This window comes from Notolepis coatsorum, assembly GCF_963971535.1.
Source record: "Notolepis coatsorum genome assembly, chromosome: 12".
NCBI lineage: Eukaryota > Metazoa > Chordata > Actinopteri > Aulopiformes > Paralepididae > Notolepis > Notolepis coatsorum.
In genome coordinates this window covers 50,291,271-50,308,167 of record NC_140176.1, presented here as the reverse complement: position 1 = coordinate 50,308,167, position 16,897 = coordinate 50,291,271, and the positions used below count along the sequence as shown (strand labels likewise).

General features: G+C 41.5%; 1 protein-coding gene across 1 annotated transcript in view; it reads left to right on the top strand.

Moving 5' to 3' along the window:
• Positions 1-16,897, top strand: part of vipr1b (vasoactive intestinal peptide receptor 1b) — a gene marked incomplete at both ends in the record, with an annotated part of 453,408 nt that overhangs the window by 125,940 nt on the left and 310,571 nt on the right. The window contains 2 exons of the mRNA XM_084326164.1: positions 6,671-6,761; positions 16,069-16,179. Coding sequence (XP_084182290.1) covers positions 6,671-6,761; positions 16,069-16,179 — 202 coding nt within the window. The remainder of the gene's footprint in view (positions 1-6,670; positions 6,762-16,068; positions 16,180-16,897) is intronic.

Below are 16,897 nucleotides of genomic sequence, written 5' to 3'. Positions count from 1 at the left end.
TTTTTCGTTTTTGTGTTTTATAGCCCTATAAATAATATAAACATGTTTAAAATTAATAATATTTACTCATTTTAAGTATGTTTGTATTTCCAATGCACAATATAACGTTATTATCTAAATAAAAAAAACACCGTTTTCCAGAGCAGGAAGTGACATCACGTTTTTTTTATTTTTTTTATTTTTTCGTATTTCTCGGGGGCAATACGCGATAGCGCTCTGCGTGCGCGTCACAGTTTGATCGCTGTCTCCGTCACAGCCAATCAGTGCATACGGCGTTGTGCGTTGAAATATGACTATTATGTTGGAATCCGAGCGCGATTTGAAGCGGTCTAGCCAGCAGCGTGAACTTCCGTGAAGGATTTTCCATAGCCGCATTTCGCGGAGACGCTCTCTGATTGGCCGACGCCAGTATTTCTTTCCATGGCAGAATTTCACAGAGACGATCTCTGATTGGCCGAATCCAATTTCTAGCTTCTAGCTTGGTTGAGATAGTTGTGTTGTTGTGAGATGCATGCAGCTGTTTGTCTTAGAGCGTGCCGTGCCGTGACTGCAAGTTCTTAAGCTTAGGCACTCTTTCAAAGTTGGTTAAGGTTAGAGTTTGTCTTAGAGCATGGCGATAGAACGCCAGGTAGTTTTGCAGTCTGTTCGAGCGGAAATGGACAAAGGAATGTACTTGTTGAGTGTTGTGGCAACGAGCTCAGCTGAGCTAACACTTGGCTAACTGCTAACTTGGCCCTGGACGTTCAACTAAACAGTGAGTCTCTCTCTCTCTCTCTCTCTCTCTCTCTCTCTCTCTCTCTCTCTCTCTCTCTCTCTGTATCTGTATCAATCTTGGATGCAATAATAACGTTACTTACCACACTGACTATCTCGATGGCTCATTGATTTAACTACTGCAGCTCTCTCGGATTGAAAATACGTGGATTATGGCTTGTTCAATATCGTCTATGTTTGAATGAATGAATGAATGAATGAGAACTTTATTAACAGATTGCAGAATGGGTACAATACAGTACGGCTCAATACACACAATTGTTAAGGGGATGCAGACCAGAGAAAGACGTTTGTCTTGTTTACATCAGGGTCCCAGATTTTCGATTCATATCGATAGTTTAATAGCTAGCCTTGGCTCGTTTAACAATATGCAAAATATGTGTACAGCCCTGTACTCATACTGAAGTTATTCTTGGTATATAATAGGTCTGATTGTGTAACGAATCGATTCCACGTCGCGCTGTGTGTGAGAGAGAGAAGGAGAGAGGGAGAGATCTGCCTGTGTTTGTAGACGGGCGAGTTTTGTTTCTAACTTTTCTATTTATATATTGTGTTTCAAGTTGTGAATTAGAGTCTAGACTATACTTTATTTGACTGGTTGTGTGTTGTTGTAGTAACAGCTGAGCGACTCGTTCATAAGAGCCGATTCATTGCCGTGAGCGTGAGTCGAATCGCTCACGTCTGGCAATGAGTGTTGCGTGGTACTGTACTGTACATGTTTGCATTTTGCAAAATGTTTGGTATAGCGCCCCCTAGTGGCGAAACCCACCGGCCGCCACTGTATATGGCCCTCTTTAACTCTAAGCAATGCGCTACACATTTCATGACTTTAAAAGCCTGCATGTAGCCTATATATTAATGAAGATTAAGTGCTTATAAATATGGTATGCTTAACGTAACGTTAACCTATCTAGCTGCCGGTGCCCGACAGCCCCGACTGACTGATATTGCTACAGTAGCTGCTAGTGTCGGTGTCAGGTAATTTGGCCATGAAGAGACTGTAAGAAGAGGGTTGCCTGAGGTTAGCTAAATTATCTTCTTGCCAGGGAAACGTTGATGATGAATGCCCAAATTCCATACGATGTCATCATCACTTGAAATGTCTCATTTGATTGCTTTTACTGATCGATTAGTATGCATTACCTTTTGACTTGGATCATCCAAGTTGGATGCGAGCAACAAAATGCGATGGTCGCATATCCTCAGAGATGTCCTGCAGGTTTGAGTGACGAATGACGTTCTCCTACCACGGGAGATATTTTGCGGGTCTTGTGCAGTCGTCTCGCGAGACGCGCACCGATTGAAATGACAGCGATATGAACTTTCTTTGTGATTTAACAACACATTCGCAATGTAACATCCGTAACGGTAACGTCCATAACGCTTGTAAAGAATACAAAAAATAAGACCAGAATGACTAATTGTTGCTAATATGTCATCTTTATAAAAGTTAGCTTTGCTTAGGAAGTTTGGTTGACATTGCATTCCAGATGCAATGTCAACAACTTTGCAACAACTTTTCCTGGAAAACGTTATGGACGTTACATTGGCTGTCCCATAAAGGGGCATTATAACAGCATGCTTCACCTGCCAATGGAAAGACACAAAGTACATAATTGATTCACATATTGATACAACAGCCCTTCATGACCAAAGGTGAGGTTAGAAAAATATCTGTTGATTTATTTTTTGCCATTCTGGCCATTCAGAAAGTCATACAATTAGGTTAATCGAAAAATAAATTTTTACATCATTGTGTCTCCTCCTGTAGTGTGAAAAAACATGCATTCTCATAAATAATACAATCAAATCTATTTTGTACTTCAAAATATAGACCTTGATGATACATTTGAAATTGGTTTGGTTATGATCATGTTATTTACATTTTTTCATGGTGAGGTTGACATTTTCATGGAATTGCCCGGTTGCAGACCAGAGAAGTTTACATCAGGGTCCCCCATTTTCAATTAATCATAACATATATGACATACAGGTAGACGGTACTGTTAGAAAGCAGTGTTCCCGCGTGATGATGTTGTTCCACCATGAACATTATCTCACTTTTCCTGCGTAGCTCAGTGGGTAGAGTGCTTGGCGCTGCCAAGAGTTAGGGGTTTGATTCCCATTAGGGCCACCCATACTGAAAAATAATAGTCATTCCATAGTAAAGCGAATTGTGTAATACTTAGTAATACGTACTCGAATACGAGAGTGTACACCACAGTAGCTTTGCTGTACTTGAGTTACTGTCTCCACCAGGATTGTGTGTGTGTGTGTGTGTGTGTGTGTGTATACTGTACAGTGATGCCACAGATTACTTGTAAAAATAATCTGATTACTGATTACTCCTTTAAAAAGTAATCTAGTTACTTTACTGATTACTTGCTTTGAAAGTAACTAGGTTACGAAGTAGTCATCTTTTTTGCTTCTGCGAAGCAACATCACGCGTCTCATTAGGTAAGTGATAACGTTATCCAGTCTCTCTCTCTCTACCTCTACCTCTCTCTCTCTACCAAATCCATTCTGAGACAACGGACTCAGTGTGTACTCCGCAAGTCGCACGTAACATGAATCTCTCTCTCTCACTCTCACTCTCTCACTCTCTCTCAAGTAGCCAAAGTACACTATAAAACGAACTGGATAGTTGATTTAACTGAAGCCATTCTAAAATCAGCTATAAACGTAAACATGCGTGTGTGGCTGTGTGCCTACGTCCCATCTCCGGTCTAGCTGACTGTACCCCTGGCTCTCTTATCATCAGCATTATTAGATAGTAACTAAATGGTAATGCACACAGCCACACAAAAGTAACTAATCAGATTACTGGCTTGTAAAAAGTAACGAGTGAGATGACTATTTACTGAAAAGTTATCAGATTAGAGTAACTAGTTACTTAGTAACTAGTTACTGGCATCACTGATACTGTATCTGTCTGTTGATCCGGAGCTAATTTTGCAAACTACAAAGCTGTGATGGATGAAGCTTGTCAAGACTGGCAGCAGGCGAAGGATGTGAATCCTGGAATAGTTTTCAAACAACAAATATTTTCATTGAAATAGATATACAGTATACAATTACACCTTTTGAACATAAGCGGGCGATACTACACAGGTTTGCTTTTACAGGCCCCAGTTTACAACATGGAAATATCATAGTGAACCTATTGTTGTTGCTATACCTACGCATTAAAAATATTTATTCATTAATTAAATACCACCATTGTCCATTGAACTAAGCCCCACCCCTTCATGCTTGGAATCTGTTTCTAACATACTTCCTATGCTTCATATCATCCTTCCTATGCTTCATATCACCCTTCCTAACATGCTTCCTATGCTTCTTATTAGGGCTGCACGATTTTGGGAAATAATCTAATTGCGATTTTTCTGACAGATATTGCGATTGCGATTAAATTTGCGATTATAATATATATTTTTTAAGCAGCCCCACAGAGGTTTATTGTAAAATGCGGCTTGCATCTGGCTTACGCGGTGGGTCTTTTCAGGACACCAAGCCTGAAAATGTTTCTTTTTACCTGGGAATCGATACCGGTACCCAACGGTACCTTTTTTTCTGTACTTTACTCTCTCTCTCTGAAGTCTAAACTTCACAACACACAATCTAAAACCCCTTACCTCCCTCTCCCAAACCGATATTGTATCTCAATGGGACTTCCTAGTTAAATAAAGTACAAAAAAACTATTTAAAAAATTATTTGCGATTTCTTTATTTTTTTGCATCGTTCCAAATCGCGATTTCGATTTAAAATCGATTAATCATGCAGCCCTACTTCTTATCACCCGTCATATGCTTCCTATCACCCTTCCTAATGTGCTTCCTATGCTTCTCATCACCCTTCCTATGCTTCCTATCACCCTTCCTATGCTTCTTATCACCCTTCCTATGCTTCTTATCACCCTTCCTTACATGCTTCCTATGCTTCTTATCACCCTTCCTGTGCTTTTATCACCCTTCCTATGCTTCCTATCACAATTCCTATGCTTCTTATCACCCTTCCTATGCTTCTTATCACCCTTCCTATGCTTCCTATCACAATTACTATGCTTCCTATCACCCTCCCTATGCTTCCTAACATCCTCCCTATCCCTATGCTTCCTATCACCCTCCCTAATGATGACATCTGCAACTGTTTCCTATTATATACTTCTATTTATTGATTATTTATTATTTTCCATCCACTGACACCTTCAGATAGATGGTGAGAGCAGAACGTTTTGAAAAACAGAATTCCTCAGGGGATAATGACCTGTGAGCGGGGCCTGTGTGTACAACATACAGTACATCTATTGGGACCAAACATAGACTTAGCAAAAGGGATTCATGGATTCTTGTCAGGATTCGTGAGGAACGCTTGTGAATGGGGGGCTGAGATGAAAGAGCAGACAAAAACACAAGCTTCAGTATACCAAGGATACAGAGGCTTTACCAGTCACTCCGTTGACGTAGATGAACAGCCATCACAGTAGATTAGTGATTGGCCCCCCTCTGTTTCCTTCCTTCTCTCCAGAAGTACTACAGCGCTCTGCGTTTTCATCGTCTTCTTCATTGGTTGCAGTTAGCGTACAATAGCGTACTCTGGAAGGGAACGATGATTATTATCTTATTCACGTTACACAAACACAACTATGGCACAATCCGAGTCAGGTAGCGTGTCTGTCGTGCCGATTATGTCAAGTAAAATTCCTGTGTCCATTGTGATGCATTTGGTGAATAAGTGATTCTGATAATCCTGTGTCTTTAATTACATTGGTGCATTCTGCCTGCCGTCTTGACTGTCACGGTTCTTGAAGTGGGATTTTTACAGCAAAGTTTTAACATTGAAGTGTTCCGCATAGTCCCACCCATCAAAAAATATGGTGGCCTACATAGCTAATAGTAGGGCTGCTTGATTATTGCAAAAATAATAATCACGATTAATTGGATTGATATTGAAATCATGTTAAACACGATTACTCATTGATTTGAGCAAATCATATGACAATAACTTTTTTGTTATACCTTTCTTCTTGACCAAAGGATGCCTTTCTGTCATCTTCTACAAGTTAAAAGGGGGGGGGGTGCACTGCTGTTACAACACAAGGCTAAATCAGAGCAACACGGCATGCAGCACAAAAATGGTTTAAAGCTTGATTATCTTGTTTTCATGAACAAGATGTGGGAAACCAAAATCATAATTGAAATTGAAACTTGATTAATCGCCCATAGCGAATAGCACTGAGAACTGACCAAGGACAATGCAGAAATGGACGACATGTTCAGGAGCTGAGACGTGTTTAATCGCCCTGCCCTGTCTAATAGTACTGTGACAACTGGCCGAGGACAATGCAGAAATGGACGACATGTTCAGGAGCTGAGACGTGTTTAATCGCCCTGCCCTGTCTAATAGTACTGTGACAACTGGCCGAGGACAATGCAGAAATGGACGAGCTGAGACGTGTTTAATCGCCCTGCCCTGTCTAATAGTACTGTGACAACTGGCCGAGGACAATGCAGAAATGGACGACATGTTCAGGAGCTGAGACGTGTTTAATCGCCCTGCCCTGTCTAATAGTACTGTGACAACTGGCCGAGGACAATGCAGAAATGGACGACATGTTCAGGAGCTGAGACGTGTTTAATCGCCCTGCCCTGTCTAATAGTACTGTGACAACTGGCCGAGGACAATGCAGAAATGGACGAGCTGAGACGTGTTTAATCGCCCTGCCCTGTCTAATAGTACTGTGACAACTGGCCGAGGACAATGCAGAAATGGACGACATGTTCAGGAGCTGGTGTCAAGGCAGATGAGAATGGGAGCAGAGAGACCTCGTAAGTTAAAAGAATGTGTGTGGCTTTTTCTTTAACAAACCAATCTTGTTCTCTGCCTTTTCCACAGGTGTTGTCGATGCAGATGTGTAACGTGGTGAGCGAGATCGAGCTGGAGCGGGAACACTGCGAGAACAGCACCTCTGGGAACGTCACGTCAGGTCATTCCTCCGTAATGCATTTTTCCCTCTGGGAACGTCACGTCGGGTCGCTCTTCCATAATGCATTTATTCTCCTCGGCTAGTCGGGGAGTGTTTAGGGTTTGCAGGAAGCCATCTGGAGAAGATGGGATGCGGCGTGTGTAAATTGATTGGCAGGTATTACTGTGTGTGGGAACCCATTGGAGCAGGTGAAAAATAAATTAGATTTACCTCACTGACTATTGTTAATTCACAATTGAGTCATTACGCTCAAGTCAAACAAATCAGTATCTTACCAGCACAAAATCTAAATAAACTTGAAAAGGAACAAAGATGAAATGAAACCGGTCTGACTGGAATTGGTGACTGTGGATTACTGATCAGCAGTAATTGGTGCACTATCCTACTTTCTGACATTTGACTGTTTTTTATTCCAGTCATGAGATGCTTTGATTGATAATGCCCTTCGGCTGAATGTGCTCTGTCTGAACGTTTTAGCACAGTCTCCTCTCACAGTGGCTCTGGTGGTTTGGCTCGACTGTGGCAGTGGTTTAATGAAGATACAGAGAGGAGGAGGTGCTAGGTTATGTAAGATTTTAAGAACTAGACAAGAGATTTTCAGAGATGTTAATGTTATCCCAGCTCAAAAGATTGTGTTGACAATTGCAGTGATGGTGTCTGACATGCTTCCTGTCCAGTGTCTTTATGGTTTGTTTATATAGTGATCCTATGGGCTTCAGTGTGGATGGGCTGGTTTGACCCCATCTTGTTAAACAGAGAAAGAATCATTACATTCATAAAAAAAATATTTGCACCACTGTTGGACATAACATTTCTGGTGTATTTGAGGTTTGCAAGATTACATTTTGATTTAATCTTTCTCAAACATGAGGTTTAAAAGATAAATTTGAGTCAACCAGTGTGATTTTCTCACCAGAGACAAATCAGTATCAGGTGTATTGTTCACTCTTTTAGTGAAATGCATGCCGACTTTTGGAAATATTTAGTTGAAGGCAGGCACCCTTCAGCCATTTAACAACTCGGACCATTGCATCAGTGAGTTTTGATGCAAACTTGATAAAAACTCATACATCTGGGTCTCTACACTGTCACAGACTGATGGGAGTTTGTCAATGTACAGGCTGAATAGCAGTGGTCCAAGTATGGATATACAGTATCCTTGCTATATAGCGCCTTTATCCAAAGCACTTTACAACTTATGCCTCACGTTCACTCACACATTGATGGTGGAGGCAGCCATGCAAGGTGCCCACCTGCTCATCGGAGGGCAGTTAGGGGTTAAGTGTCTTGCTCAATACGCTCCCACACTCTGCCAGGAGGAGATGCAATCGAACCAGGAACCTTCCGATTGCCAGACGACCGATTTATCTCCTGAGCCACTGTCACCCTTGTCTCAAATACTGTTGATTTGTGGAATTGTTTTCCCACACTTATTTAGCTACTTGTGACTTTTAAAAATATGCAACCATACATACCAGGCTGCTCACCGGAAACCAGCCGTAGAGCCCACATCACACCATCCCTTCACTGGCTCCCCCGTAAGGTACTGTAGTGTATAGGATTCTTCAGAAATACTTCTCATCACATACAAGGCCCTACATGGTCTCACCTACTACCCCTTTCTGTTAGATCAGCAGAATCTGTAAATGGCTTGAAATAACTTCTCAAAACGCATCTCTACCAACTTGCCTTCCCTGTTTAGGGGCTGTACTTTTTGTATTATTGCGTTATGTGATGCAGATGCACCTTGTTTAAAATTGTGTAAAGGGGTACAACTCTGGTATTGTGTGAGGCACTTTGCAACATTGTTGGAAAAAGGTACTACAGTATATAAATAAAAACGTACTTACTTACTTACAAGTCCTTGTGAATATTGGAGTCTGAAATACATGATTAGGTCATCCTCGTTCTCCCTCCAAATACCAAGACAAATCAACAAAAAGCACAAAAAGTTGCGCATTAACAAATAGCCTGTGACTATGTTGAGGCTTGCAAGCTCACCGGCACAGTGAGAAAGTCCAGCAGGGCCATTCATTTAAAAGGCACTTTTAAGTTTGAATATAAGCCGCCACAAATGTTTCCTCACTTTTACTAACACGTTCCTTTGAGTGACAATCTAACTGAACACTCGCTAGAGAGCTATCGGTGCAATATGAACGAAGCGCCAGAAATCTGTAAATAACAATGTTATATATTGAGTAGGGAAGTACTTAAGAGGTGGTGGTTTCTTTTGAAAGTGCCGTGAGCTGAAAAAGAACATCTCCAACAGACTCAATCTCTGTCTGATCCTCCTAAAGACTGAAAGCCAACTTCCACAGAGCACATTTTAAGGTCCCTGCATTTGCCTGCGAAGGTCTCAACTCAACAGCTGTTTTGTAACAGCGTGTGTATATACTACAGCACTATCTGTCGAAAAGACTGCATAGTAGAATATACAGGCTGTCAGGAGAGATTCCTCATTTTTATAGCGGTTCCAAGTCTGTTTCTAGGAAACTGCTGATGGAGAAGCGGAACTTATCTGTGTACAGTTGGACGCACAGCCATGAGCAGTATGGGCCCTTACTAGGGCTGGGCATTGGCACTGATGACCAGATTCAATTCACAAGGTCAATTTGATTGATACTGATTCAAATCTATATCTGAGAGGAGTTTTCAAAGGGCAATGTAACACGCGGCTGAATAGATAATATATCGTAGCTTCTAAAATTCTTACATGACGTTTTTGAACAATTAGCAGCAGCTGGGTTAAAAGAGTATGGTAGGTTGAAATCTTGACTAGCAGAATGTGCAAAATCTTTCCAGTTCGCACATATTTATTTTTTGTTGCAAATGCGTGTGAAACACTCACTGTTGAGCCCTGGTTCAGCGCCTGCCATTGTTGTCAAAAGATGTAATTTAGTGAACTGTAGTTTCTGTAGTAGTTCAGCAGAAACTTGGCGAAAGGCAAACTATAGATGCTTTTATAAATTGCTTTCAAATTGTATCTGAATCAGGAGATTCTCTTATCTCCGAAAGTGTATCTCTCTGTTGCCCACAGGCTGACTGGCCTAGAATCTTGAAATATCTAGATCAGAATTTTTCTCCGAAGTTCAAGTTTCAAGTTTTTTTTATTTGTCACGTATAAGGTACATGTACATTACAGTGAAATGCTTGGTTCTATATGAGCCCCTGAGAATGTGCTTCATACAGTAAAAAAGTAAGTAAAAGAGGAATAACAATATACAATATACAAACTAAAGTACAATCTTAAGTACAATGAAGTAAAAATGCAGACAATGAGGTACACAGAAAATTTTAAGGCAAGGTGCGAATGCAAATGAGGTATGAATAGTGCAAATCTTATAGATAAATATAATGTAGTGTTAAAGTGTCTAAAGTGAGTGTTAAGGTGAGTGTTTGTTTAAAGTGAGTGTGTGCATGTGGATGTGTGTGCAATGAGTGTAGATGGATGGGTTGATGATGTTACATAGTCATTGAGCATCCTGATGGCCTGGGGAGACTAGTCAATCCGCTGTATATATCTATCTGTCATTGAGCTTTTAGCCTCTAGCCAATGGAAATGTTAGAAATGGTCACGTGGGCTGGGAGAACCAATGGAATATTCCTATCGTTACTCTATACTCCAGTGTGCTCTGCAAATCGGGCCGTCAGACAGACACGGCCTGCTTGCGCGTAACAGAATAGAGAGAGGAGTGTGTCTATAATAAAATGGCAAAAAGACATGAAAGGGGGTATAATGTTCAACAAGCATTGAAACGTGTTGTGGATGTTGAGAACAATCCAGATAATATAAATGAAAAGGACAGATGGCTGGGAGTGTGTCTATAATAAAATGGCAAGACATGAAAGGGGGTATAATGTTCAACAAGCATTGAAACTTGTTGTGGATGTTGAGAACAATCCAGATAATATAAATGAAAAGGACCGATAGCTGGGACATTAATAATGACAATCAGTGAAGGATTTGATGCGTTTGAAGCTTTAGTTTGAAGTAGCCTACTCTTGTATCAATTGATCTGACAACTATATAATTTATTGCTTGAATTACACTATTATGCTATTTGGATACGATGCAGAGAGGGACATCGATAGGAGCCCACAACAGAAAAGGAGGTATATGATGGAGGGGCCTTATGTGTGTGTGTGGGGGGGGGGGGGGGGGGGGGGATTGCAGCCAGGAGATTGTTACGTCTGGTGCCTGAAGCTTAAAGGAAAACTCCCAACATTTTGGGAAATTAGCTTACTTGCCATCTACCCTGGAGTTAGACAAGAAGATACATACCTTTTTTCTTCTCTGTGCATGCAGTAGGAGTAGGAAGATGCGCACCGTTAGCCTAGCTTAGCGTCAGTCACTGGAAGTAGGTTCCTCCATTAGCCTAGTTCCCAACGGCTTCCTACTCCTACTGCATGCACAGAGAAGAAAAAGGTATGAATCTTCTTGTCTAACTCCAGGGTTCCCAAAATGTTGGAGTGAAGATACATACCTTTTTCTACTCTGTGCATGCAGTAGGAGTAGGAAGACGGGCACCGTTAGCCTAGCTTAGCGTCAGTCACTGGAAGTAGGTTCCTCCATTAGCCTAGTTCCCAACGGCTTCCTACCCCTACTGCATGCACAGAGAAGAAAAAGGTATGCATCTTCTTGTCTAACTCCAGGGTGCGTCTATACTTTCTACAACAGAGCTCTGTTTCTGGGTTCCTCCGATTGGCCACAACGCCCACGTGACCTCCGCTAGCACGCCCCCTTCCTGCCGCGCTCGTCAGCTTCAAGCGCCAAGCTCCTGCCGCGCTGAGCTCTGTCATTGAAGTGGGTGGTGGCAGCATAACGGCGTTCAGCCTGATGTAATGCGCCGAGCTCTGTCATTGAAGTGGGTGGTGGCAGCATAACAGCGTTCAGCCTGATGTAATGCGCCGAGCTCTGTCATTGAAGTGGGTGGTGGCATCATAACAGCGTTCAGCCTGATGTAATGCGCCGAGCTCTGTCATTGAAGTGGGTGGTGGCAGCATAACAGTGTTCAGCCTGATGTAATGCGCCGAGCTCTGTCATTGAAGTGGGTGGTGGCAGCATAACAGCATTGTGCACAACCAGAGACATTTTCTGCTGACTTTTCAGCCCTAAAATGTATTTGAAGAAAATAATAGGAAATTCGAATTAATGCATAAAGCTACAGTGACACGCCATATACCAGAGTAAACAGCAAACTATGGGGGTGTCTGTAGATATAATGCATTCTATTCTACCTCACTCAGAATCGCAATAGGAAGCCAAGGAAAATATAACTATCAGGCTAGACGCTAGTGTAACTCACCGTGACGCAGCTCAGCTAGACTGTGGAGATTTTCATTACTTTGTTTACGTCAAGGGCAATGTTTATATATATATATATATATATATATATATATATATATATATAGATATAGATATAGATATAGAGATATATAGATATCTTTTATTTCTTTCAGTCAGTCTTTGAAGGTCTTCCTATAACTCTGCCTCTGTGCTAAATGACAAAGGGATACAGTATGTTCCATAGACTGTATGACTCGAGGGGGAAACTAAAGAGTGTGCACTGACATGAAGTTGATAGAAACCCACTCCGCCACTGGGCTTCAGAAGGCCACCACAGACACTTCTGATGGACACTGTTGAAAGTTATGAATAATTTCCCCCATGTGGATAGATAAATAAAAAAAACACGCGTCTCGTGTTGAAGGACACGGGCGTATGCATTTTTCAAAATCGTCTCTATATATACCCATCCGGTCTTGACGTTGTTCGAATCGCCACCGGATCGTGCTCTTTTGCACAACGCTGATTGATCAGTCATAATCGACATTCACAGTCTCGCCACGCGTCACAGGACAATCGCTCCCGGTTTCCTCCTGGTCACTGATGGATGAGCCCAGGAAGCGTGTAGCAAGAGGAAGAAGAAGAAGATCCCATCATATTTAAATTCTGAGCTCATCATGTTGCACAGCAAGGATTCCCACATGTCATCATAGTTATACATTTCCTCGTGTCATGTTGGACGAGCTCGTCGTGGAGCCGAGTCGCTCCCTTGGGTTGTATAAGTGAGGTCATAGAAATGCCAAACCACACGATTGGATATTGAACTTGGTAGATACACTAAATTACATATTGGATCTCACCATATCTTCCTGTATAGAAGATAACGAATGCTCTGGCACTTCCGTGACAAATAGGGCTCACGGGTTGTAATTGCAACCAGGCTGACGCTCAGCGTCATGAATACCAATGATACCAATGGTTTGGTGGCAGTGGCTCAGGAGGTAGAGCGCTTGTCTGGTAATCAGACAATGGTTCCCAGGTTTGATTCCGGCTTCTCCCGGGATTGTGTTGAAGTGTCCTTGAGTAAGAGACATAATCACCTAATTGCTCCTGATGAGCAGGTTGGCACCTTGCATGGCCGCCTCCACCATTGGTATGTGAATGTGTGGCAATTGTGAGTTGTAAAGTCTCTCAATCTAAATGCAGTCCATTTAACATTTTGAATTTTAGAATTCCAATAATTGAGAAAAAAAGAAGACAACACCCTCCCTGCTTGACTTTTCCTAAAAATTTGTTATTTATACATCTGCAATGTTGGAATTTCAAAATAATATACAGAAACAAGTTAGATGTTGTTTAGCCCCACACCTCTCCCCCGCCCTCTCCTCTCCTTCATTCACTGAGAGCTCAGAGGGGAGGACTGATGTGCTGTTAGTGTCAAATCAACTGAGCCAGTGTTTTTGATCCCTTGAACAAAAGGTTTGCTGTGGATAAAACAATACAAAGTTACTGCGACACAGGAATGTGTAAATGAGTTATTAGCCTCAACTCGGAGGTGTCCTTGGACATATTTAGGAACAACGCAAATTGTGTGGCTTTTTTCCCTTTCACTTTTCTCCAGACACACGGCATTCTATATATGTCCACTGTTCCAAATCAAGAAATAAATGAACGACTTTAGGTATCTTTTGGCGGCGGACACGATGGTAGTGTCAGTTTCGAACGATCGGACAAACGACTCAAGGGAAAGGGGCAATATCCTCTCCTCCCATTCCTGCACTGAGATGTGCCAATACCTGAGTTGTCACTGCTAACTAACTCCGCGTCGGAGATATTGCACAACAACGCGAATCACGTGGCTTTTTTTTTTATCTTTCACTTTTCTCCAAAAAGTATAAATGATATTTCCACTGCTCTGAATCAAGAGAAAATGAATGACTATAGGTATGTTTTCACGCCAAACATGTTGGCTGTGTCAGTTTGGCATCCAGACGTGGCGGAAACGACTCAAAGGAGAAGGGCAGTTTTACATAATATGTCAAATGCATTTCAGTTCATATTTTTTATTCAAGCTATGCATATATAAACATCATGCTTAGACATCACTGCACCGAAAATCACACAAATATTGTGGGCATCCTACATATATTTGATTATACAGGCTGCATAAAAAACACACACACATGGAAGCCCATGGAGGGAAGGCTTATTTTGTCGGGTTATTTGACCACGCCGCATTCCAAAGAGGGGAGCTAGGCCCATTGTTCTAGTGTTAATACGTCGATGCGGCATAATATGTCTCGACGACTTTGAAAATGAGGGTGACCTCAATTGTCTTTTCGAGTATAAATAAAGGTTGATGAATTAAACTGAATATTCTTTGCCGTGGACCATATTCACACGCTGGCCATTTTGTTCTTATGTCATGCTCAGATCCTGTGTGAATATGATCAGTGACACCACGGCCAGTGAAGTGAAGATTACTGAACATTCTGCACCTCATTTAATACATTAGTTTTTGACTGGGGTATGAAGGACATTAACATTTTAATTGATTTCACCTAGAATGTCAGATTAAATATTCATGCCAGTCAGTGAACAACTGCTCATGGATATTTCAGACACACATTTTAAATACTTTGTTGATTCTAGAGATCAAATCAACAGGATATAATAACCAGGGGTGCACGTAACTTTTTTGGTCTTGTTTTCATGGGAGAACCTGGGGTTGTTGCTTGGTTCTCACCTTTTTTCTTTTATATATTTCTTTCATGACCCACCTCACAGGATGCACAATACCAATATCAAGCATGTTGGCTAGGAAACGATGAAAGCAGATATGTTTTAGGCAACTGACATCACTTGTCTGCCACACTGCCTGCCTAGTACCCAGTACTCCTTACAGTAGACTCACACACTAACCATTGGTCATGTCATCTATGCTGTTCAAACACATCATTTAAAGTGTTTCCAATACTGTGTGTGCGTGCATGCGTGTGTGTGTGTGTGTTAGGGCTGAGCCCAAATGTTTCGAAGGTTCGGACCTTCATTCGTTACGTTGGCACTCTAATCTTAATGAATGGGTTCAAACCTCCGCTTTAGATTTTTATACGCTGTCTCTATGTGTTCTGGAGACTCTGGTGCATAAAACATGATTTATAATCATGTCTCTGCCACAACCACAGCGCAAGCTGTGAGTGAATTACGCGAAGGGGAGCATTATGGCAGGAGACTTATTTTACGAAAAAGAGTGAGGCGAGGGCGGACGTGGCAATTTTTCGGTACCAAATTATCCACGGCCAGGTACCGGTCCGCAACCCGATGTTTGGGGACCTCTCCTATAGAGCCTTCTCTCTGTACTCCATTATGTACAAGTTTACAGACTTTCGCAGCGCGTACTGCAGTAGATTATTCAATGCGACTGCCAGCCAACTTTTGTGCAACGGAGAAATACAATTTCAATTGTGACGGAGAGAAGATCATCTCCCAAATTCAGATACAATTTAGCACAAACTGTTCCAAAGATATTAATGTTTCTCGGCATATCTTCACACCGCCAACGAAGTACTGGGCCTGTTGTCTGGGAATGGATTTTGGTGCGTCTCCTCTCCTTATTTCTGTGCGAGTAGCCACTCCCCTCAGACTCCACTCCCCTCAGACGCAACTGTAGTTTTTTCACACAGCTACGAAAATAATAGTCAGACAATCTAACAATAATTAACACATTTACAAGTCGTATTAAGTTTTGCAAATAAGGAGACATAATGGAGAACATTTCAAAGCACTCAACATTGCCAATATCCCCATTTCAACCTATTTCTGAATTGTGCGACATTTTCTCGACTGTACAGAACCAGAAAAATTATTTAGGAGCACATTTTTTGCATGACTAAAAACGATGGTTCGAACGTCCGTTCGAAAAACCCTGGCGAAGTGCCTGTGGGTGTGTGTGTGTGTGTGTGTGTGAGGGTGTGTGTGTGAGAGTGATGCTATGTTTCTAACTATGTTCTCTCTCGGCAGGTTGCCAGGGGATGTGGGATAGCATTGCCTGCTGGCCGTCAGCCAAGGTTGGGGAAGTGGTTACAATAGCGTGTCCCAATTACTTCAGTTACTTCAGTGACCACCACAAAGGTACACACTCCTTTGCCCTACACCCACCTACACCCTGTCACCTACATGCAATGTACTGTATAGGACAAATAGTATCTTCACATTGTTTGTCATTCTATTCATATTGGTCCAGTTTAATTCCGTTTTATTTTCCTTTAAAGTGACTGTGAAGTATAAATAAATCTGCAAATAATGTCTTATGTGCGAGTGCATGTATAGCTATAACATGGACAAACATTATTATTATTTTTTTTTTTAACCACATACATCAGGCAAAAATCGGGCTAGTTTTGCACAACACGCCTGACGATTGCATACCCAAAGTAATTAGCTATTTATTATACGTTATACTTATAGCACATGCATGAGTCTGGTCTCTTTTGAAAGGAAACATTCTGATCTTTCTTCCACAACAAAGTTACAGAGGTTTGAACACACTGAAGTAAAGGTTTTGTGTACACACATTTCTGTTTACTTGTTGCCAGATGCATGTTTTTAAGTTCCAGCTGAGAGTTAGGACCTGGAAACGGTTTCATAGCCTGAAGTGTTATCTACAGTACATCCAAAGTTTATAACAATCCTATTGAAAATTAGTGTTTTACAAAGGTTTTTGTAATGTGTGTAATGGCTAGGGATAGTACCTTTCACATGTGAATCGATACCGGTACCCAACGGAACCTTTTTTCGGTACTTTAGTCTCTAAAAATGTAATTTAAAAAACTTTAGATCCAAACTTCCA